Source organism: Mytilus edulis, chromosome 4, assembly GCF_963676685.1.
Source record: "Mytilus edulis chromosome 4, xbMytEdul2.2, whole genome shotgun sequence".
Taxonomy (NCBI): domain Eukaryota; kingdom Metazoa; phylum Mollusca; class Bivalvia; order Mytilida; family Mytilidae; genus Mytilus; species Mytilus edulis.
In genome coordinates this window covers 84,949,629-84,974,601 of record NC_092347.1, presented here as the reverse complement: position 1 = coordinate 84,974,601, position 24,973 = coordinate 84,949,629, and the positions used below count along the sequence as shown (strand labels likewise).

The window sequence follows — 24,973 nt, the reverse complement described above, 5'->3', positions numbered from 1 at the left end:
TTATCATAAAATTTACCTATATAGGTCATTAAAGTAAAATCCCATAGATACTATACAATTATCATATAATTTACCTATACATGTCTCTACAGTAAAATCCCATAAATACTATTCAATTATCATATTATTTACCTATACATGTCTCTACAGTAAAATCCCATAAATACTATACAAATATCATATAATTTACCTATACACATAGCTACAGTAAAATCCCATAAAACAATACAATTATCATATAATTTACCTATACATGTCACTACAGTAAAATCCCATTAATACTATTCAATTATCATATAATTTACCTATACATGTCTCTACAGTAAAATCCCATAAATACTATTCAATTATCATATAATTTACCTATACATGTCTCTACAGTAAAATCGCATAAATACTATTCAATTATCATTTATTTACCTATAAATGTATCTACAGTAAAATCGCATAAATTCTATTCAATTATCATATAATTTACCTATACATGTCTCTACAGTAAAATCCCATAAATACTATTCAATTATCATTTATTTACCTATACATGTCTCTACAGTAAAATCGCATAAATTCTATTCAATTATCATATGATTTACCTATACATGTCTCTACAGTAAAATCCCATAAATACTATTCAATTATCATTTATTTACCTATACATGTCTCTACAGTCAAATCGCATAAATTCTATTCAATTATCATATAATTTACCTTTACATGTCTCTACAGTAAAATCGCATAAATACTATTCAAATATCATATAATTTACCTATACACAAACATGTATCTACAGTAAAATTCCTGAAATAGTTAACAAATATCCTATAATTTACCTATACATTTCTCTACTGTCTTTCTCTCATCAAGTGGAGATCCCATCGCTATAGTCATAATATCATTTAAACCATTAGTAAGCCAGATCATGTGATCTTCCATCACCTCTGTCTGATTAGCCAGGCATAGTTGATGTTCTTTAATTGGTCTGTATAAACATTCTGACATCTCTTGGTAAATACTGAATAGAACAGGAACTATTACTCATATGAGGTCAACATGACATTTTTTACTAACCAAAGAGAACTATAACTCATATGAGGTCAACATGACATTTTTTCACTAACAAAAGAGATCTATAACTCATATGAGATCAACATGACATTTTTTCTATTAACCAAAGAGAACTATAACTCATATGAGGTCAACATGACATTTTTTCTATTAACCAAAGAGAACTATAACTCATATGAGGTTAACATGACATTTTTTTACTAACCAAAGAGAACTATAATTCATATGAGGTCAACATGACATTTTTTTACTAACCAAAGAGAACTATAATTCATATGAGGTCAACATGATATTATTTTTCTAACCAAAGAGATTTATAACTCATATGAGGTCAACATGACATTTTTTTACTAACCAAAGAAAACTATAACTCATATGAGGTCAACATGACATTTTTTCTACTAACCAAAGAGAACTATAACTCATATGAGGTCAACATGACTTTTTTTCTACTAACCAAAGAGAACTATAACTCATATGAGGTCAACATGACTTTTTTTACTAACCAAAGGGATCTATAACTCATATGAGGTCAACATGACATTTTTTTACTAACCAAAGAGAACTATAACTCATATGAGGTCAACATGACATTTTTTTACTAACCAAAGAAAACTATAATTCATATGAGTTCAACATGACATTTTTTTACTAACCAAAGGGATCTATAACTCATATGAGTTCAACATGACATTTTTTTACTAACCAAAGGGATCTATAACTCATATGAGGTCAACATGACATTTTTTCTATTAACCAAAGAGAACTATAACCCATAATGACATTTTTTTACTAACCAAAGAAAACTATAACTCATATGAGGTCAACATGACATTTTTTCTATTAACCAAAGAGAACTATAACCCATATGAGGTTAACATGACATTTTTTTACTAACCAAAGAAAACTATAACTCATATGAGGTCAACATGACATTTTTTTACTAACCAAAGAGAACTATAACTCATATGAGGTCAACATGACATTTTTTCTATTAACCAAAGAGAACTATAACCCATATGAGGTTAACATGACATTTTTTTACTAACCAAAGAAAACTATAACTCATATGAGGTCAACATGACATTTTTTTACTAACCAAAGAGAACTAAAACTCATATGAGGTCAACATGAAACTTTTTTACTAACCAAAGAGATCTATAACTCATATGAGGTCAACATGACATTTTTTACTCAGCAAAGACATCTTTAAATATAGAATATGTACATTGGATAATTTTCATACTAACATCATCCAGGTCAAATATCAAACATGTGAACAAGAAGGTATAAAACAATATGAAATAAGTCAGTCTTTTATTCTTTGTATTATAACTAAGAAAACTTAAATGCACTAAATATATAATTATATTATGACAAATCACACCTGACACCACATGTTGAATGCAAAGTTTACATAGGTTACATATAAGTTAACTTATTTCTTCCTTAAAGTATATAAAAATTCTAATGTAGAATTCAACCAGAACTGACAAGGTGCAAGGCAATTAATTAACAGCTGTTTGACCTTGGGGTGTGATGACCAAGGTTATATGTAAATGTTTTTGTTGTACACTTACAGACATGGGTAATCAGATGTATCCATTATACCATATGCAGCAGTCATTCTGTTTGCCACAGCAGTTCCATAACAAGTCTGGACTATTGTGAACACATCGTCACTATACATTGCTCTGGTACACTTATCTGCTGACTTGTATAAACCTGAAAAAGAACAAGAATGTGTCCATAATACAAAGATGCTTCACTCACATTATCATTTTCTATGTTCAGTGTGAATTTGGGTTCAAACTATAATTTGGCATTGGAATTTATACAAACATTTAACCTGAACCAGGATGAACAATAGATGGACTAACAAATAAGCTGATGCACAGACTGAAAAACATAATGCCCAGAAATGGGGCATTAAAATAGATAAATAGCATATGTTAACATTTCAAAATTGATTTCTAATTTTCATTTGTTATAGTATGATGTCAAGGAGCACAAAATGTATAGGTGTTGCATGTTCAACAAGAAATATTAAAAAAAAATCCTGTTATCATGTTATAAATATTATCATTATATTAAAATGTCCATCCATTACTCTGCAGATATACAAAAAATTATAGCTAATTAATGCTTTAATGATGACGAATGAAATCTAATATATAACACTCACCAAGACATTCTGACATAGTGACATTATCTGGGGAAACTTTAAACAATTCATCTTCATATTTAGTTAGAACACCATTTACTTCTTCTAAAGAACATTGTCCTAGTTTATCTTTGTTTGTCTGTAAAGTTCCATACAGACAAGCAGAAGAGTACCAATACATTCTAAAAAAAACAAAAAGTAAATATAATCTAAAAATAAGATATGTCCAAAAATGTATTGTAAAAATAAGGGAATTATTGTTAACTTTTAAGTAGGCACTTGTAAGATAATGTGATGAGTCCATGTTAGACTCATCAACTTATTAAGATGGAAATATTCTGACCATATTCATTTTGTAAACAAGTAGTCTTACTGGTTGCCATGGTGGCCTTATAATTTACCATGCCCATTAAGTCATTTTAAATAATTATGTAAAACATATAGGTATCTGAAATTGTGATGCATGAAAAGAAAACAAACAAGAAAGAAATTGCAATTACATTAAATTATATGTAGTGAATATGTAGAACATCTATTATTTGAAATAGAAGTCTCATCATTTTAAACATTACCAAATACACAATTACAAAAATAAAATAGAGGAAACATGATTTTCAAGCTAAATATGCCATATTATGTAGCTAAAGGCAACAAGGAGCCAGAATAACTCCTGACCAGTACAGCTAAAGATGGGTTTTTTCAAGGACAAATTTTCGATTTATAAACCAAACACACCCCTTACTAAAATCTTAAGTCCAAACAAGGTTTGGTTAACACAGTTCTGTTTATAACTTGATTTGAGAAATCCTTTGGTTTATTATTTAACCCTACCTGCAACTGTCAAGTTTATCATCTCCCTGCATTTGTTTCTGTAACCCATAGTAATAACAGTCATAGTTTAGAATGTAGTGAACTACATCAGGATTAACACAGGGCATCATGGTCACGTTCAGTGGAACAATGGTCGGCAATACAACTTCATTTCCTGGACCTATAACAAAGTAGAAAAAACCTTCAAAGTACTGTTCTTATTTCCAATGATTTTTAACAACATTTCACTCGCTATTGGCTAAACTGCTTTGAATATAAACTACGATTTTGGTACATATCCTTTCAGCAATTGGTATTGTAAAAGGTATTATGAAAGGGCAAAGCCTTTAGGATAAGCAGAGTAAAATTAACCTAAATAAAAAAAAATATCAAATAAGACACAAAATTTTATTTTGATTTTGATTTCAGATATTATAAATCTAAAGTTCAATTTGTTTATTTCATCCGTGTATTGAAGATAGTTGTTGTGCATACAGAATAGCTCAATATAACTGAAACTGTCTCACTTGCTTTTTTTTTTATCAATCCTTTATTTTCTGTTCTATATGGGTACATGTTATATATGTAATTACTGTTCATAAAATATTAAAGATTTTCACATTAAATCCATTTTCTATATCAAGCATTTGTATACAAAATGCAATAGATGGACACAAACAAAAGGGATTTAACAAAGTGCATAACAAATGTTTACAATAGTATAACTTGATTTCAAAAACAGTATATGAATAAACAAATATACAAACCAAAACATGAGATTGGATCAAACACTGATACATTTTGTCCTATCATAGACCAAGAGTCCATGGACATTGTTGAAACTATTTGTTCCTTGTTGCAGATATGTGTATGGAACAGTGCACATCCAATCATGTCTAAAAGAACACTGAAAAAAAACAGTATACAGTAAACAATGTCTAATAGAACACTGAAAATAAAGCCATTAAAAAAGATAGAATTGTTAAGTATTCACACAATCATTCAGGCTATCTGTCAACCTTTGGGTACTGGGGAACCACAAAGGAGTATGTTCGATAAGGTCCTAAAATGGCCCCCTTTTATAGCGTAAATTTCAAATTTCGGATTTATTGACCAATATCACGATAAGTTATAGCTAATGCATTGACTAGATAGGATATAAGCCATTCTGTTGAAAATTTTATGTTTCTGTGTTTCATTATGACGTCACAAGTTGTTCTCATATTGATTTTTCACGAAAAAATCAATGAAAACAGGTAAATTTCCAAAGATTATTTGACAAGAAACATAGAGCGCATACATCGACAACAAAGATTTTTTAAAATAATGTTTGTGAAGACATTTAACATGTCTTATTTATATATTAAGCTTGTCGACGCCTGCTCTCTATGTTTCCTGGTCCTTTATTTGGTTGAAATCCAGCTGATTTTGTCAAAGGAGTAGGTCCGGTAAGACCCCTTTTTGGCCCCAAAATATAACAGTTTTACAAAATTGTTAAAATGTAAACTTTTAGTAATTTATTGGACAGTTGAATGCTTCTGCTACATAAATATGGGCTGTTTTTTGACAATACAATGCACATATATCGGGTTGTAGCACCATTAAGTCATGCTAAATTACTGAAATCTTCAAAATTCTATCATTTTAGTTAAATTTTAGACGGTTTCCGTGTAAAACGAAAGTGGCCGCATTCATGTTCATCCTTAATATTGAAATGTAAGTTGTATTTTATGATAAAACATAACATATATAAAGGTTGTGGATGAACACGGATGCGGCCAGTTTCATTTTTGACAAAAACCATCAGAAAAGTGACGTTTTTTGGCATATTTGAGAGATTTTTCATATTTGAGCTTTAATCGGGTCTATTTTAATGACTAAATTAGTTAAAATCTTTCACAAAAACTAATTGAATCAAGTGAAATAGACACTTAAGTGTTTAAAAAGTGGTCAAAATCTTTCGTCAGATGAAACTGAAATTTGAGGCCAAAATGGGTCCTTACCGGACCTACTCCTTTCACCAAAATCCCTTATCTTGACCTTTTTGGGATGTAAAAATCAACGTGTTAGAATTAAACTTTGACAAAAACGGCTCTGCTTAACTTTCTCACATGTCTTTAAGGCAACTTAAAACTATAATTGTCTTGTAACCATGAACTTTATAATGGCCAAATATGGCACTTACCGAACTTACTCCTTTAATAGTTCAAGAATTACAAATTTTCTGAAGGAAAGTATGCAGATTTTGTCAAAACCACAAATTCAAATATCCACTAAAATGATAGTTTTCCACAAACCGAGAAAATTGGTACCCACGAAAATTAATGAATCTACAGTATTGCCTATTATTATTAATCATTGCTTTGTTTCTATCTGTTTTTGTCATCTTTAATAATATTATGTCAAATATAAATGCTAATCCTGTACTGATATTTACGAATATTCCTTTGTTAACCATTTCTTAGGTCCACTGATTGAGATGGAAAAAGGAGGGGTGTTTAGATATGAAATGTAAGATTGAGCATGAAAATAGGAAATGTGTCAAAGAGAGAACAACCCAACCATTAAAAGCAGGAAACAGCCTTAGGCCACCAATGGGTCTTCAACACAGCAAGAAATCCTGCACCCAGAGGCATGCATAAGCTAGCCCCTAAACAAAATTGTGTATTAGTTTAACCTTGCCATTTGCTCATGTGCATGTTTAAAGGATTGACCCTTATAAATAATATCAGAGTTTATATCATATGTTAAGTTTTTTGGCAGATTTGAGGTTAATGTCAGAGCTTAAATAGTTTCTGTTTAAATTATTCACACGATTTTTAGTCTGTGGACAATTAAGAGCTTGACTAGACATATGCCTATTGCTGAAAAACCTATTGATATAATTTGTATATTTGGCATGATTAGTCATTGAAATATTCCCTCATATTAATTTATTGATAACTTCAAGATTTAGAGCGTGCCAGTTCCTTTGTTAAATAGTTTAATAAATTATGAGTTCCATTTAAATCTAGTTTTAACAGTTTGTCCTCTAAATAAAATCAATAAATGATATTTCAAAAGGTTTTTTAAAGTTCAATGATACAGTAAAATATTTTTAAATGCCTAGATCTAACTTCAGCTAAAAAAATCAATATACTCTCATGATTCTAATTGAAAACGTATATTTATATCTCTATAGTGACAACTTCCGGTTTTAAAATGGACAGTGAAGAAGATGTTGATGAGAAAAGACAGTTGTCTGAATTAGTTTCAGACATACTTAAATGGCAAGGGTTTTACATGGAATATGTTGCTGTGATAAGGTCTGAGTGCTTACTATCTGAGAAGATAACAAAAGACCTATTTGGGTCAACTGTGATAAAATGTGGTAGTTCAGTGTCAGAGGGATCAGATTTACAAGGCAGTGATAAAGATCACATGCATGTCATTCCGAAAATCATAGCTGTTAATAGTAATTGTAAAAGTGTTTTATTAAATTCAAAAATGCACATCTTTACCATGGCACTTGAGAATTGTTTACCTGGTTATACAAGACTTCTAGTAAAGAAATTAAATCAAAAATGTGCTTTCAGGCCAAAACTTCAAACAATGATAAAGGAAGAAGGAAATAGATTTTTTTTGTCAAGTGAAGAACTTTATAAGAACATCCAAAACATTTACATCAAATTTTTTACATCTCGCTATGGAATTCGATGCGTCAGCTTTAATTCTAATGGACCATGTACTACATGCTTAGTATACAATATAAAAGGAATTTCTGGAAAAGTAGAACATGATATGACGCAAGGAATAGAATGCTTTTCCTGGCCTGTTGCTGCTACAGAGTGGATATACAGACCCCGTTTAATGGGCTGGCCATCACAAGAAATTATAAAAAAAATCGCTGCACTGAAAGTCCATGTAATGCCAGTTGGTGACCCCAAATCTGACATTTCATCAATGCAGTGGCGCTTTGCCTTTTCTGAAGCAGAAAGGGAGCTAATCTGGAATTTTAGTGATTTCCAGTTTCAATGTTACGTTTTAATGAAAGGTATTTTCAAAATTAAACTCAAACCTTTCTCTCCAAATGAAATAAGTGGATATCAAATAAAAATGTTACTTTTTTGGATATCTGAGGAGTATGGTGTTAAAATATTTACAAAGGAAAATTTGCTCCATTGTGTTGAAATCTGTTTTGAACGGTATAAAGATCAAATATTAAACTGTGTTCTTCCACATTATATTTTTCGTGATAGAAATCTGCTCGCTGGTAAATTAGAAATACAAACACGACAACAGATTGCAGATGAAATAGACAATATTTTGAAAGATATATTTGTTACTGTTATGGAATGCAAACATATTATGCCAATTCCTAGTAATTACATGTTTCAATATTATAAAGGATCAAAAAGAAATTTTCTACGTGATTTAACGAGTTCACTGAACTTGTGCATAACGCAATGCTCAAAAAAATTAAAATTGAAGACCTTTGAAGACAGTTTGAAAGTGTGTTTAGAAATGATATACACACCAAAAAACTTTAAAAAGCTTACAGCTTTTATAGAAGATATGGATTTAGAAAAGAACCGCTATAACAAAATTTTCCCATATATGCTAAATACTGCAAAAATGTTTGGTTTTATACAATTAGGATTGATGTTTAATGAAGACAGTTTTGATGAGAAAACTCCAGAAGAAAAAGATATCCTTTTCCATAAAGCCAATTCAGCATTCAAAAGGGGAATGGAATTGGATGAATTTTCAGGAAAACTGTATCTAGTGTCTTTTTTACTTTTAAATGACAAAATTGATACGGCATTATCAATACTATCTTCCATCATGCAACATACTAAACCTTTTGTATATACTGGATATTGCTCCACAGATATTATACACGTGTTACAATTTTACAAAACTGAAATTCTTTACTTTGATTATTATAAAGATAATCTAGAAGTTTCTAACTGTTACGATATGATCTTTCCAAATGACATCGTAAATTTTGTTCCAAAGCCTATCAAGTATGAACTTTTTCTGCAACAATGTACAAAAGAGTGGCATGTTTGCGGTTATCATCCAGTGGTATATGCATTTTACTTAATGTTTGAAATGACAAGAAAGAAAGGTGGAAAAATAATGGAACAAAACAATATTCTCAATAAACTTTCTAGATTTATTGAAGACTGTAATGGGGGTGTAGAACGTCATAGAGCTTACAATTTGCTTGCTTTCTGCTATTACACAAGTGGGCAAATAGATGCAGCTATTGCTGCCTATTGTCAATCACTTCAAGAAAAATTTGACTTCAAAAATGTTGCCTTTTATCACTTGTGTACAATATTATTGGAACATATCACAAGTCATGCTTCGGTTTTCTACTCAAGGAAATAATGAAATGTTTGAATATTTAAATAACTTACAAGAATTTTACCATAATTTGCAAGTGTTGCATTCATTCTTAGTTTAAAGATGTCCATGATGAAAGAACAGAATGAATATACAACTAAATTACCTTTGCATTAAGGCTTTCATACACCAAAGTTGTAATGCTTAAGTAGTAGCTTTTCCCCCCTGACTTTCTGCGATTAATTTTTAAAAACATATAACACATGCTGAACAAAAAAACAAAACATTTTATCAACCATACACATACAATGTAAGGTAATAGTATATAATAGAAATTGGGGCAATATGTATTCTAGTTTTCTCCATCAGGTAGAATTTTAAAAGGGGGGAGTAGGATAACCAGCTTAACAAAATGTCCATCATATTTGTTTTTGTTTATTTTGACGCTAAGTGACTTCATACTTTAAAGTGAGTTAACTCCTGATCATTTAGGTACAAGGAGGGTAGGGTTGTTCAATGAAGGCTACAATTTGTCAGGGTTATTCATCACTTCTGACAATTTTTTGAAAAACATCTTAATTAAACTTTGACACATTATTACATACTATCCAATCAGACATTAAATCAGAATATATAATGTTTGCAAATAGTTCACCAGCTTATTTTATTTGAGACCAGTAACAAAAAAAATTTAATTGACAATCCCAGACATTTCTATAATTTATTACCTGCACTTTCTATCTTTGTTGACCATTCTAAGTCGGGACTTTGATGACTCACATTGACTATCTATAATACTTGATATGTAAGTCATACTATTGCAATCAGGTGCTGAAATATATAAATACATATTTAGTCTTAGTTACAGTATTTAGCATGGATTCATAGAATTGGATTCAAACTTGGCAAAGGTATATAAGTATGGATTCAATCTCCATTAATATAATAAATGATAAATGTCATTTGGCTCTGAAAATCCATTGAAAGAATTGTAGAGGATGCAAGGGTGATGAATATTTATTAATTAAAAAGGGGTAATACTATTTAAAATAGACATTTTATGAATTTCTTGTTTTTTTTACAATTATATTATAATACTTACCAAGTGTTGTGGTAGAGGGTGTTGATACTTCTTATGAAAAGAAACAGAAAAAGTGGAATATTATACTTTCATAAAGAGAATGCTATTAGTCATGGTTACATTATATTTCATAATGAGAGTGCTACAGAGTACTTAAAATATTTTTTTCCTAATGTGTATGCTATAGATCGAGGCACCTTGACATAATTTGTTTTAAAAATGAGAGTGCTATAGAGGCACAGCATTAACAACTTTTTTTTTCAAAATTGGTATAATATTGAGGGAAATTGACATATTTTTTTCTACTTTAGAAGAAACACTTGTTAGATACATCTTATTTACTAGTCATTCTATTTACAATAAATGTTAGATATTAATTTATAAACTATCACTTGTCACTTTCTTTTTTCAATACATTGTACTAATAAATATTTTCCATCCAAAATTTCTTTTATATTTTATTCACATTTAATTAGTTACTTGTGAATATTACTATAATCTACACTGACTTCAAGGAAGAATTTTGAGACATCTTTATTACCTTGGTTACCATCATTGCTGCCTGTAATATTGATGCTGTCATCATCAACAGATGTAAAATAGTTTGGTGCTGTTGGGGGATTCATCTTCAATTCATTTATCGCTCTCAGAAGTTCTTGTCTGAAGTCCTCCAGTTGCAGAGTTTTATAAAAGTCTGAATTCATTTTTATGATGACAGCAAATTCAACTATAATACTGCCAGGTCTGAAAACAAGATGTAAATTTATAACATCAGAAATTTGGGCATTCAAAGTTACAACTATGCCTTAATAATATTAATGTTTATTTTCAGAACAGGACAGATCAATTGTAGTGATGTTTGATATCCCAGTAAGAACTTTATAAAATATAAGGAGATATAGTATGATTGCCAATGATACAACTATTCACCAATTGAAAGGGATGTAAGCAACCTTTAATTGTGATGTTACAATTCAAACCTTAAAAATCTAAAACAAAAATAATTGATTAATTGATTGTTGGTGTTTAATGCCACTTTAGTTAGTATTGACTTTATTGTGCTGGTCATATGGATGACCACTTGATCTATAAGTTTGTGTGTCAGGTGTTACAGATAAAATATGGAAACCTTCACAAAGTTTTGTACTTGATCTATAAGTTTGTGTTATAGGTTTAACAGATAAAATAAGGAAATGTTCACAGATTTTTTTCTGGATATATAAGTTTGTGTGTCAGCTTTTACAAATGAAATATGGAAACCTTCAGAAAGTCAGTTTTATACTAAAATATGTTAAAAACATACACTTTCTGAAAATATCAAATACTTGATTAAATTTCTCTTTCCCTTAAATAAACTTAATAATTACATTTCGTTGATCAATTACTTACTTGAAACTAAGAACATCTATGGTTTCTATGTTGTCTTTTAAGACCAGAACTTTGTTGGAGAACATCATCCATGCCTGAAAATATTTTTTAAAAACAGTTTTATAATCTATGCATTTAAACGCTATATTTTTAATTGTAGGCTTTACAAACTTAAAAGCTTGGTAAAAATGTAACATTATAAATATCCTAACCTGTTGCCCAAATCGGTTCCAAAGAATAACTCCTACCAACACAAATAATGACAGTATTACATCCTGCAAGTGCAAAAAATATAGGTAATAAGTGTAGTCAATACCTGTTGTTCAATTGTTGATTTTAATTGTCTGTATTTACTAGTCTCTGCAGACCTTAGATCCTCATCCCAAGTGGCATTTATCTTCACTTCAGCCACAAACTTAGATGGACCACTCACTATTGAGATAAAAAGGTTTTTGTTAATTTATGATGATAGCAATATAGACTCTTAACCAATCCCCAAAATATATGTATATATTATTCACTATTTTGGCGCCAAAAATGGGTACATGGAACCTTGATTCATTAATTAAAGGAATAACAATCTTGTAATGAGAAGAACTTCAACAGTAAATTTGGGATTACATATCATACTGGATGTAACACTTAATATAAATTTCTATGGCAATACTGAAAATATATTCAAAATAAAACTTTTTTTCTGATAACCACTAGTTCAATGTATAAGTCACAAATAAAACTGAATGTCAACAGTGAAACTGACGACAAAAGTTGTCCAATTAAAAGTGTTCCTTCATGTTATGATATAGTAGGTTTTTCCTTAAAATTGCACATTTATTAATAATTACCTCCGAAACATGACATTGGATTAAAAGTCTGTGGAATTCTGTTTTTGATAATTGAGTTGACCATGGTCTGTGCAAAAATATATTCATCACAACCAGGGAAAAGTCCTCCCATGCATTCCAAAAACATCCTGGCATTTCTGTATAAAAGCAATTAAATATAGATTCTACCACTGTATCAAGTGTTTTACCCATTTAACAATTCAAGCCATTTAAAGAAGGAGTTAATTTGTTCCTGAAATGGCAAATGTAGCAAAACAACCAAGCTTTTCAAATTATGCTAATTTCATTGACAAATGAACAGGTTGATACATTAAGTTCAGTACCGTCACTTTCATGTCAATAACTTGTTGGAATTGAAATATTTTAGCTAAAATGACCGTTCTATACATGACTTATTTTTGATAAAATAAATATGGAGTGCAGTTGGTAATATAAAATTAACAAAATGTGGTATGATTGGCAATACAACAACTTTCCATGAGAGACCAAATGATGAAAAAGTTAATAACTATAAGTGCCTGTAGGGCCTACAATTGTCAATGAACTAAACCAATACTGCAAAGTAAGCTATAAAAGACCCTGATATGATCAACATGAAACAATTCATCTGAGTGCCATACTTACAGACAACTAGGATATGAAGCCATTATGTCTAGATAATATCCACATTTTGTAGTGTTTATCATCAGTTCTAGGGTGTATATATCATTACAATAGTTTGTATTGGTCACTGGAATAAATGAAGGTCAAACAAAATTAACATTATATAAACAATATTCATTCAAAAGCAAATTCATACAGGCATGGAGTAAATATGACGCAAGGATTGGAAAACAATTGTGTAGTCACATTTTCAAATCCTTCTCCTTAAATAAACGTTAAAAATTACATTCTCATAAACTACAAATTATCATCTTAAATTTTAAATAATCAAAGTTATTTGAGAATAGTAAAAATATGTAACTAACCAGAAACTGAGTTTGATAACATTATATTTCAGTTTTCAAAATTACTATGAAATAAAAAAAAAATGCATGATGTTTCATGGGAAATTTATCTTAAAACGTTGTATTTTTTTAATGAAAATGGAAATGCAAAGAATGTGTCATAATGAAACTAGGTAAATCTCAGGACAGAACTATAACTAGTGTATGTTAAATAAGCAATAAGTGTCAGAAATTGTTTTTAGACAAGCTTAAATCATTTTCCAATTAAAATTCATTCAGAATAGTGTACATTTATTAAGTTTCCATTATTTCCTTATAAGGGTATTGGTACCGGTGTTAGTATCTGTACTAACGACTTTCTTAGCATGCCTATTAATAGAACTTACCATTACACCTGTCAGCACCAGAAATATTGTAGCGTTTATCTACGTATCCAGGCAACCAGGTATGTAGAGAAAACTTTTCACACTGATGACTTTCCTTTATATTTGTTGTCACACAACTTAAATAAACATTGTATTTTTTACATAATAGTCCAAAAGGATCTTGTTGTCCGTCTTGACCAATGGCTATTGTACAGTCTTCTTCGTCCTGGACATACATGTAGTTTGTATAATTCAAACATACATCTCCTCCACCTGTAGGGAGAAAAAAAATTATAATTAATTACTTTTTTTAATATTAGCTCATATGAAGAGTGAGTAGAACAAGAATGTGTCCCTAGTACACGGATGCCCCACTTGCACTATCATTTTCTAATTTCAGTGGACCATGAAATTGGGATGAAAACTCTAATTTGGCATTAAAGTTAGAAAGATAATATCCTAGGGAACATTTGTAATAAGTTTCAAGTTGATTGGACTTTAACTTCATCATAAACTACCTTGACCGAAAACTTTAACCTGAAGCAGGACAGACGGACGGACAGACCAGAAAACATAATTAACCTTCACTATCTTAGGTGGGGCATAAATATAAAACTTTCAGGTAAAAATTAGAATGTTTCTTCGTGTAAAACATTTAAAGGTACAAACATATCTGCTCAGGACCAACTTCTCTTCCTGAATACACAAGATGTCCTGTAAGCTATTATTGCTCACCAAAATTCAAAAAAAGAAACAGTAAAAGATAATAAATTAATACATTAATTCAGAATTTAAAGTAAATAATCTCAAACAGATATAAATATTTATTAAGAAAATCCAACTTATTATCAACATTATTTCATCCACGAAACAAAATAAGTTAGTAGGCGTATTATTTGAATGTGTACCTCCATAGCAATGAAGAGCTTCAAAATGGTCAGGTACAACAGCTTTAAACAAAGGTAATTCTACAATCTTCTTTACCATGTCTGTTCTGTCACATTGTGGTAAAAATCCACCCAAACAGTCAAAATAATCGGTTACATTTCTGAAAAATAAATAGTGTCCTTTCCATGGAGGTAAATGTTATACAATCACTACCTTTGGATGAGGTAAATGTTTGGTTTTATTTACTTTTGAAAAACTGTTATTCACTGATATTCCAAGAGAAGTATATGTAATGGAAATTACTTACCAAAACCAATTGTACATCAAACGTTTTTTACCAAAATTTTACATGTAATCAAAGAGCTGAAAGCTCTGAAGAAAAATGACGCCACTGTCTCTAATATTGGGATAGTTTTTATGCAAGTCTTGATTTTCACATACCGAAATTAGTTTAACAATGCAACATGTCTCGTAAGCATATAATTGATATTCGTATATATGTGTGTGTGTGAAGTGAAGTGAAGGTGACAACTGGCTGTTTTTTTAAGACAAATGAATAGGTCAAGACTACCTGAATTGTACAAATAAATACCGTAGAAAGGCTTGTATATTTCTCACTGGTACATAGTCTGAATCCGGGTCCGTTCGCGCCCACTCATGTTCGCCCCCTTTCACTTTCACACCCTAAATGTTCGCACCCAATCTTAATTGGTTTTGTGTTTAATAACTCTGTAAGCAAGTGTTTTCTTATAAGTATAATTGTTGTCATTGTCTCAAAATAAAGTGAGACAGCATTTTTATTTGTGTTGAATAAATCTTAATCATGTTTTGGATAGCGTATTGTTAAAAATAATAATAATCCTTTCTAATTAAAGTGGTATTTTGTCAACGTTTTATTTTGTGTTGAATAACTCTTAATCATGTTTTGGTTAGTGTATTGCTATAACTTTGTTTCATTGACTTCTTTCAAAATGAAGTTAGATTCTGACTATGTTTTTTTCTGTGTGTTGAATAGATATTATCATGTTTTGGTTATAATAGTGGATTGCTATATTTTGGTTCCTATATTTTATTGTTTCGTTGTTTCAGATCAAAGGGACCAAGCTGTTAAAAACAATTATCTTTTGTGTTTTTCCTTTAAAATCTTCAATGTTTTACTCATACCAAGCTATAAATACATTCAGTATTTACACCAAAGCAATTTAAAACAACAATCATGATTTTCCAATTATTCAACTTGAATTTGAATTAAAATTGAGCGCGAATGAGTAGAGTGCGAACGGACCTTTGGTGCGAACGTGCGAGGTGCGAACCTGCAAGGTGCGAAAGTGTATTGGGCGCGAACAGACCTGATACCACAAAATATTAAGTAAATAATCTTTTTGTTACTGTTATCAAAGGTCTAATGAAACTCAGGTAATTTCAAACATTTGTCAAAGAATTCTAGTCATACCAGCACCTGGTTAAATTGGCACCTGGACAAATCAGCACCTGGTTAAATCGACACCTGATATAGTCAATTCGTCACCCATGTTAAATATATATTTTAACAGTATTTTAAGCAAAAAGAGTAAAAATAAGTAAGGGGTATCCAGAATTTTTTTCAGTATTTAAGCAAAAAGAGTTAAATACTAACTTTCACATATTTGGGTGTTCATTGTACATTTTGTATATATTTATTTTTATGCCCCACCTACGATAGTAGAGGGGCATTATGTTTTCTGGTCTGTGCGTCCGTTCGTTCGTTCGTTCGTCCGTTCGTTCGTTCATCCGTCTGTCCCGCTTCAGGTTAAAGTTTTTGGTCGAGGTAGTTTTTGATGAAGTTGAAGTCCAATCGACTTCAAACTTGGTACACATGTTCCCTATGATATGATCTTTCTAATTTTAATGCCAAATTAGAGATTTTACCCCAATTTCACGGTCCACTGAACATAGAAAATGATAGTGCGAGTGGGGCATTCGTGTACTGAGGACACATTCTTGTTCTCAACTAAATGACATTTTTGGTGTATTTTTAATGATATATATATGAGTAGTCAAAATAAATATTACGTCTGGCAAGGCTTTTTTAATTTTATTCTGGGACACCTTTCTATGACCGCAAGGCTATGTTAATTTTTTTCTGGGACGCCTTCCTAAGAAAGCCTTCCTATGAACTTCGTAGGAAGACGTCACAGAAAAATAATAAAATAGCCTTGCCAGACGTCATAATTATTTGGACTAATACATGAGATATTGGATATTTTTATGCATTATTTAAACCAGTTGAGCATTTTACAGGATTGTTTGTTTAATGCTTTTTAAACTTTAATGAAAAAAAACACCTTAAATTTGCTTATTATTTGGCATGAAAGTTTGATTTATTGAAAGGGACTCATAGTTTTCCATTTTTTTTAAATAATTGTCTAATTGTTAAAACAACAGCTTGGGTAAGGGCTTCGTTGTTTACCTTTATACACAACAACATAATTTCACTTTGGTTTCGTTGTTTACCTAAATACACAACAACATATTCACTATGTACTTGGTAACAGTTATTAATTAATTGAATAGAAAATATATTAACAAATATTATTGGATGCCGAATTGACGTCAAATAGGTGCCGATTTGACTAGATGCCAATTTAACCAGGTGCCGACTTGACTTGTACGTTTCAATTCCTCTGCGATCGTTTGCGGTATTTTCTTGAGAAAAACCTATTTTCCATCATCAAAGAGAAGAAGAAACTGCTTGAAAATGATTCTGGAACGCTTCATGATTGTTAAAATAAGTTAAATTCACTCAAAAAATAATTTTTAAACTTGCGATGTTTAAACAGGAAGTTTCAAAAGCACGTGTAAAAAAAGAAATTAACCGGTGAGAGTGGAAATCCGTACATAACAGATATCACTATAGTACGACTTTGAAAGCAAAACAGTTCCATCCTTTTGTAAAACAGTCTTTAATATACCTATCACATTAATGTTTGAAGGGTCTTAAGCTTATTCAAACCATAAAAGTCGGTATGAAACACCAAAACGGAATGAACAATAACCGATTACGTTTTGTAGTTTACAAATTCTAAACTGGTTCCCGTCAAACTACAACACTTTGTCCGAGTGTAGTGGAATACAAGCAGAAACCAGTTAGTTTGTAAACTGGTTCCTGGCTGATTACTACACAATGACCTCTCATGCATAATTAATGATAACACAAGCAGATTCCAGTTTGTATAGAAAATAGTAAATACGAAACCAAGCGCGGTAGGCAGAGAAATGTAATGAAGTTCAGGTCGCCAGTAATGGAACAATGACTGCGTCATTTTCCAAAAAAAAACAATGTTCTGCACAGTGAATATACTTTTTAGGCAGGTGAATATACTTATTCAAATTTATGAGTCATACATACCAATGAAAAATTGGTACCCACTGAATAATAAATAATCCACAGTATTCTTAAACAATCCACATACCTGCATGTAATCTTTGGTGTGAAATGGAAAAAAATAATGGCAATAGAACATGTAGTGTTTACAGCAGCTACTTCTAAAGTCTTTGGGTCATTACATATATCTTTATCATTGGATACTGAAAAGAAAAAAATGGAGAATGTGTCAATGCCCCCACTTGAATATAACATTAGATCGGGATATAACTAGTGAATGGTAACAGAAAATCCAGTAATTTTTCAATTTATAAAGGGGCCTAACTCTAAAACAGCAAAAGTAAAGCCATTTGATCTGTTTGTGGTAATGAGTACTGTGTATAAATTTTCATGATATTTGGTTGAGACAAACTAAAGTTTGAGAATGAAAACTAAATTTGAAACATAGACATACATACGGACAAGGGTAACACTTTATGCCCCCTTTACTGTGGTAGGGATGTAAAAATGTTTTTCATATATTGCTCAACTTGGAGTTTCATTAACTTTTTATTTGAAAGTAAAATGGCTAAAGTAAACAGCAAATCATTTAACAAGATAACACAAAGGGTGATTTTTTTCTTTTCTGCAATATCTTTTCAGAATAGAGAAAAATTGTCACAAATGTCTCCTATTCAGTCAAACAATCTAAAGAACAAAGAACTATATCTTAAAATATCTTACTACTACAAGCTCTGAGTTGTGTATCCTTTATATTAGGAAAGTATACTGTTACAATGTTTGGCATCCAGGTAGCTAATGATGTTCTTTTACATCCCTTGCCAGTTTTCTCTTCTTGTGCAGACTGTATACAACCCAAGTAAATTTCGTAGATGCTGAAAAATAATGTAATTATGTTAGTAATTTCATTCATGAGCTTCATAGAAAAAAAAATTAAACATGAAATCCCTATTCTTTGCTTCACAATATTTATTCATATACAGGCTAAATATTTCTATAGTGGACAATCTACCATTTAGCCATACAGATTTTTACAATTGTCTAAAAGTAGATCTAAATTAAACCATATAAGTTGCTAGTCATTTGTAGTTTATCAACCATCTCATTTTTCATGCATCTCTATTTTCATGTCTCCTTATTACTCCTTGTATTTTCAACAAGATTACTTAAAAGTCAGTGCCCTTTTTTTTAAATTGTCAAAATCACACTAAATCCATAGCAGAAACGTACTTGTATTCACTATTTCATCATATTTCCATCATGAATTTTCTAACCATTTTTCTAAAAACTCTGAAGAACAGTTTAGGGAAGGAAACAGATAAAAATTTGGAAATGATTATAATGATTCAAAAGTGGTAATTTTTCAGACATTGCTAATAGTTTCTTTCAATTTTGAAGACAAATTTTAAACCAGAAGTTTTTTACATCGGGATTCATTTCCAGGATTCCTTTTGTTTATCAAACTGACCGAGAATCAATGGCTTTCAAATTTGATTACCTTTTTAAGTGTTTGAATATAACAGATAATAGTTGAAATTATTTATTTAAGCATAAAATCATGATTCATTTTACTTTCAGGTGTCTAATCTGTTGAAGATAATTTCATGCATGCCTATTATATGAAAATAAAGCACATGTCAAAGGAATGTGTAACTTCTACCTAGAGGCTCTAAAGAGCCTGTGTCGCTCACCTTGGTCTGTGTGAATATTAAACAAAGGAAGCAGATGGATTCATGACAAAATTGTGTTTTGGTGATGGTGATGTGTTTTTACTTCTTACTTTACTGAACATTCTTGCTGCTTACAGTTATCTCTATCTATAATGAACTTTGCCCAGTAGTTTCAGTGAAAATGTTAGTAAAAATTTACAAATTTTATAAAAATTGTTAAAAATTGACTATAAAGGACAATAACTCCTTAGGGGGTCAATTGACCATTTCAGTCATGTTGACTTAATGGTAAATCTTACTTTGCTGTACATTATTGCTGTTTAAAGTTTATCTCTATCTATAATAACATTCAAGATAATAACCCAAAACAGTAAAATTTCCTTAAATATTCCAATTTAGGGGCAGCAACCCAACATCAGGTTGTCCGATTCATCTGAAAATTTCAGGGCAGATAGATTTTGACCTGATAAACAATTTTACCCTGTCAGATTTGCTCTAAATGCTTTGGTTTTTGAGTTATAAGTCAAAAACTGCATTTTACCCCTATGTTCTATTTTTAGCCATGGCGGCCATCTTATTGGTTGGCAGGGTCACGCCACAAATCTTTTAAACTAGATATCCTAATGATAATTGTGGCCAAGTTTAGTTTAATTTGGCCTAGTAGTTTCAGAGGAGACGATTTTTGTAAAAGTTAACAACGACGGACGACGAATGCCAAGTGATGAGAAAAGCTCACTTGGCCCTTTGGGCCAGGTGAGCTAAAAAAACTACTTTTTTCTACGTAAATTAATTTAAGTCTTAATTTTTAAATCATAATTGACGACTGTCTTTGCTGAAAAGTACTATAACAATGAAGACAATTTTCATGGGATGTTAATTTCTTTTTGATAATAGTCCTGAGCTTGTGATCAATGTCTTGTGTAAACTGAAAAAAACAGGAAAAACTAATTAGGGATCATTAACTTATATTTCCCTGAGGCATTACAGTGACTTGACTGTTAGTGTTGCTCTCCACCAATTGCAATTCATTCAAAATTTTGACAAAATTGCAATTTGTTTTATAAAATCAAATTGTTCAACTGGTCAGAAATTTGAACCAACTGCTGTAGAAAACCACAGCCAAGTCATGAAAGTGCAAGGTGATAAAATAAAACATACTTACAATCCTATAAGACTTTAACTCCACTTTAATGATGTTGTGACAAAATTAGTTTATCAGTTTGTATAGTTATATTATATTCATTTCCATGCTGAAGGGGAACTGTTTATTTTGAATTGCTATTAAATTGTCCAAACTAAGCTTTCATATAGTTTTTCTTTCTAAAAGTATTCTATATTTATAAGAATCAGACATTATGTGAATTAAAACATTTCATATTCAGTAAAATATTTGTAAAATTGCAATATATGTTTGTAGGAAGTTTCCATTGGGGAGATAATAACTTTTCTTTCAAAAAGTCTTTATTCAAAAGAATAATATTTTAGGTTATTTCCCCTGAAAACTTATCAATAGCATATTGTTATTTCACACATATTTTACTGAATATATATGTATTTATTAAAGTTGAGCATACACATGTTTTCTATTATGTAAACAATAACACGTGATTGTGTGTCCGCATAGTGGTCATCTATTGGTGTTTATATTGGATAATGAGGTTTGTGTTTTAAATATATGATATTTCGGATTGGTCAATATTTGTCGCATTGCGTAAATATATTGAGTATGATATTTGTTATGTAAATAGCACAGGATTTTTAAAGCGCGAATAGTTGTATTGTTTAAGTAATTTAAGATATATGGTCATTCGAAGCTTGTATACCATTCAGTAAGGCAGCTTAGTTTAGGTAAAGATATGTCCGAAACCAGTACTCGATCTGAATGAAGAAGATTTGTTAAGGGACCCCTTACATGGTCAGCCCGAACGTCTTAACGCTTCCAATTCACAAGCTAATCAACAAAACCGTGACTTAGTAGACACTTTTGGGATTTTTAAAGACTATTTGGATAAGAAACTTGTTGATTTAAAGTTCGACATTCTGTCAGAACAAGACAATTTATCCAAGAAATACAGAGATGAGGCTAATATTAAGTTCAAATCAGAAGGGAATCGGATTCAGTTTCGACACAATCCACAAGGATCTTGTATCTGTTGCTTCCCCCTTTTCTTCTATTACTGGTGATTTGGTGGGTAAACTTAAAGAAAGGAACAAACTCATCAGGATCGCTGATAACTCCACTGGGGGATGGGTTACGGTTAGAGAATATGAAAGTAACGATATCGCCGAAAATGATGAGGACGAGAAAAAGATTCGCCAGGCCGAGACTAGAGCCCTTAAAACTATTAAGGAGAAAAAGACCCGCCCTCAGCCGTATACAGCTAGACCTACTCCAGCAGTTGGAAGTATCGCTACTGCCACTGCTCCTCCTCCAGCTTATGATTTCAGTCGTTATCAACAGCCCTTTCGTACCAGCACTGCACGGCGTGAGCTGTGCCCCATCGACATCTGTCACTACTGCAAGCAGTATGGTCACTGGAGAAGAAACTGCCCACTCAACTTCAAGTCAGCCACAGCTTCTGCACCCAGTTACCAGCCATCCAAACAGCAATGATACAGTTACTGTTAATGATAAGTATCTAGATATAAGTTTGTTATCTTCTAGCTATGAATGCAATAACGACGAACTTGACGAATTTATGTCACAAGTTCAATTTCTTGAAAAATTAGATTTTTCTGCTAGTCATAACTTTAAAGGTGTTAAAGGCAGGCTTGCAAAACATTACGATTTTTGGGTTAAGATTGGAGCTAGTGATTTTGTTTTAGATACAATTAAAAACGGTTATGTAATCCCATTTTTAGTGCCTCCCCCTAGTATGCACATGAAAAACAATAAATCTGCTGTTTCTAACTCAGAATTTGTGGATAAAGCCGTTTTAGAATTAGTTGATTCTGGATGTGCATATGAAGTTCCCTTTACACCTTATATTGTTAATCCTTTATCAGTAGCCACCAATAAGTCTGGAAAAAAGAGGTTAATATTGGATCTTTCAATTTTAAATAAATCCGTCAAAAAAGAGAAATTTAAATTTGAAGACTGGAAAACAGCTATTCAATTTTTAAAAAGAGGTTCTTGTCTGTTTAAGTTCGATTTAAAGTCTGGTTATCATCATTACGACATTTGTCCTCAGCAACAAACGTTTCTTGGTTTTTCCTGGAATAACAAGTATTACTGTTTTTCAGTTTTAGTTTTTGGTCTAGCTTCTAGCCCTTACTTGTTTACCAAATGTTTGAGATCAATGGTCAAATATTGGAGACAAAATTCGATTGATATTGTTTTGTATTTAGATGATGGTTTCGGAATGGCTTCGGATTACGAATTATGTCGGAAAGATTCCGATATTGTCAAAAAATCACTAAAAGAAGCTGGTTTTTTAGTCAATATAGAAAAATCTGTTTTTGAACCTACACAAAAGTTAGAATGGTTAGGAATCACTTGGGATTCTGCTCAATTCTGCATTTCTATTCCCGAAAGAAGATTAAATGATTTGTTACAGTCTATAGATGAAATTTTAGACAGATTTTTGTTTTTCTCTGCTAGGCAATTAGCTTAAGTGACTGGTAAGATTATTTCTTTATCATCAGTGTTCGGAAATTTGACTAGATTGATGACAAGATATTGTTACTTGTGCATTGTGCAAAGATTGAGCTGGGATAAATTATTACAAATAGTTTATCCAGCTGAGATTTTGAATGAGCTTCAGTTCTGGAAATCTAATGTGCTTACTTTGAATAAAAAGAAATTGGCTATGTACAGCCCTTCTTTGATAGTAATTATTTCAGATGCTAGTAATGTAGCCTGTGGGGCTTATACTGTAGAATTAGAAAATAAGATTTTTCACAAAATGTGGAACGAATTAGAAAGATGTAAAAGCTCCAGCTGGAGAGAGATGAGAGCCATTGAACAGGCCCTATTGTCGTTTAGTACTCTATTTATGGGCAAAAGTTTAAAATGGTTTACTGATAACCAAAACTGTGTACGTATAGTACAAGCTGGAAGCATGAAGGAAGATTTACAAAATCTTGCCTATTCTATATTTTGTATTTGTAAAGAGCACAATATATTCATTGAATTACAATGGATTCCCCGCACATTGAATTCAAAGGCAGATTACATTAGCAAAATGAGTGATCATGAGGATTGGCAAATTTCAAATGAATTTTTTGAATTTTTAGAAAGTTTATGGGGACCTTTTACTGTTGACAGGTTTGCTAGCGTGATGAATAACAAGACAAAAAGGTTTAACTCACTTTTCTGGAATCCGACCGCACAGGCTGTAGATGCGTTTACACAAAATTGGCATGGAGAAAATAATTGGCTTGTCCCCCCTATTTATTCAGTTATACGCACAATTAAACATCTGATTTACTGTAATGCTAAAGGGTCTTTGATTGTCCCACGATGGGTGTCTGCGCCATTCTGGTCATATATTTTTAATAAAAACTTGACTTACAAAGCTTATGTTAAAGATGTGCTAGAATTTAAAGAAGCGAATAGAATCTATTCAAAAGGAAGTAGTCCGAAGTGTATCTTTGGAACTGAAAAATTCTTATCAACTGTTCTCGCAGTAAGACTAGACGCTAGTCTGTGATGGTTCACATGGTCCTGATATCAATTTCGGTATTGCAGAGGCATGGTGAATGAGATTTTACGTTGTACATATTACTCAGTTGAGAATGTAAAAGATGAAGGTTTTTTAGCGACATGGCCCTAGTATCATATGTTGTAGTATGATATTGTAGTAGGCACGGTTGATTGTTTAATGTCATATGCATTTTATTATAATAATTTATATGAATACTTGTTTAATTTTCCTTTATTGGGTAACACATTTTTCAGATGTTTTCAAAACCGGAAGATGGATTGATATTGGTTCTTTTCGTCAGTCACAATCTCCATCCATGCAGCTCCTTGTAGACCAGATACCTTCCTTTTGTTTGTCATCTAGAGCAGCCAACACTCAACGGCAGTATAGATATGTTTTCAACGCTTTTTGTAAGTGGTGTTTATCTAC

The 24,973-nt window shown here is 31.3% G+C and overlaps 1 protein-coding gene across 1 annotated transcript in view; it reads right to left on the bottom strand.

Moving 5' to 3' along the window:
• The window catches only part of LOC139520825 (uncharacterized), a 175,480-nt gene that overhangs the window by 54,778 nt on the left and 95,729 nt on the right, over positions 1 to 24,973 (bottom strand). Inside the window, exons 47-62 of the mRNA XM_071313797.1 lie at positions 18,952 to 19,103; positions 18,317 to 18,431; positions 14,885 to 15,024; positions 13,998 to 14,249; positions 13,289 to 13,394; positions 12,665 to 12,801; positions 12,136 to 12,251; positions 11,841 to 11,914; positions 10,993 to 11,195; positions 10,473 to 10,502; positions 10,099 to 10,201; positions 4,807 to 4,946; positions 4,061 to 4,220; positions 3,251 to 3,411; positions 2,646 to 2,790; positions 831 to 1,012 (exon numbers count right to left, since the gene is read on the bottom strand). Coding sequence (XP_071169898.1) covers positions 831 to 1,012; positions 2,646 to 2,790; positions 3,251 to 3,411; positions 4,061 to 4,220; positions 4,807 to 4,946; positions 10,099 to 10,201; positions 10,473 to 10,502; positions 10,993 to 11,195; positions 11,841 to 11,914; positions 12,136 to 12,251; positions 12,665 to 12,801; positions 13,289 to 13,394; positions 13,998 to 14,249; positions 14,885 to 15,024; positions 18,317 to 18,431; positions 18,952 to 19,103 — 2,216 coding nt within the window. The remainder of the gene's footprint in view (positions 1 to 830; positions 1,013 to 2,645; positions 2,791 to 3,250; positions 3,412 to 4,060; positions 4,221 to 4,806; positions 4,947 to 10,098; positions 10,202 to 10,472; positions 10,503 to 10,992; positions 11,196 to 11,840; positions 11,915 to 12,135; positions 12,252 to 12,664; positions 12,802 to 13,288; positions 13,395 to 13,997; positions 14,250 to 14,884; positions 15,025 to 18,316; positions 18,432 to 18,951; positions 19,104 to 24,973) is intronic.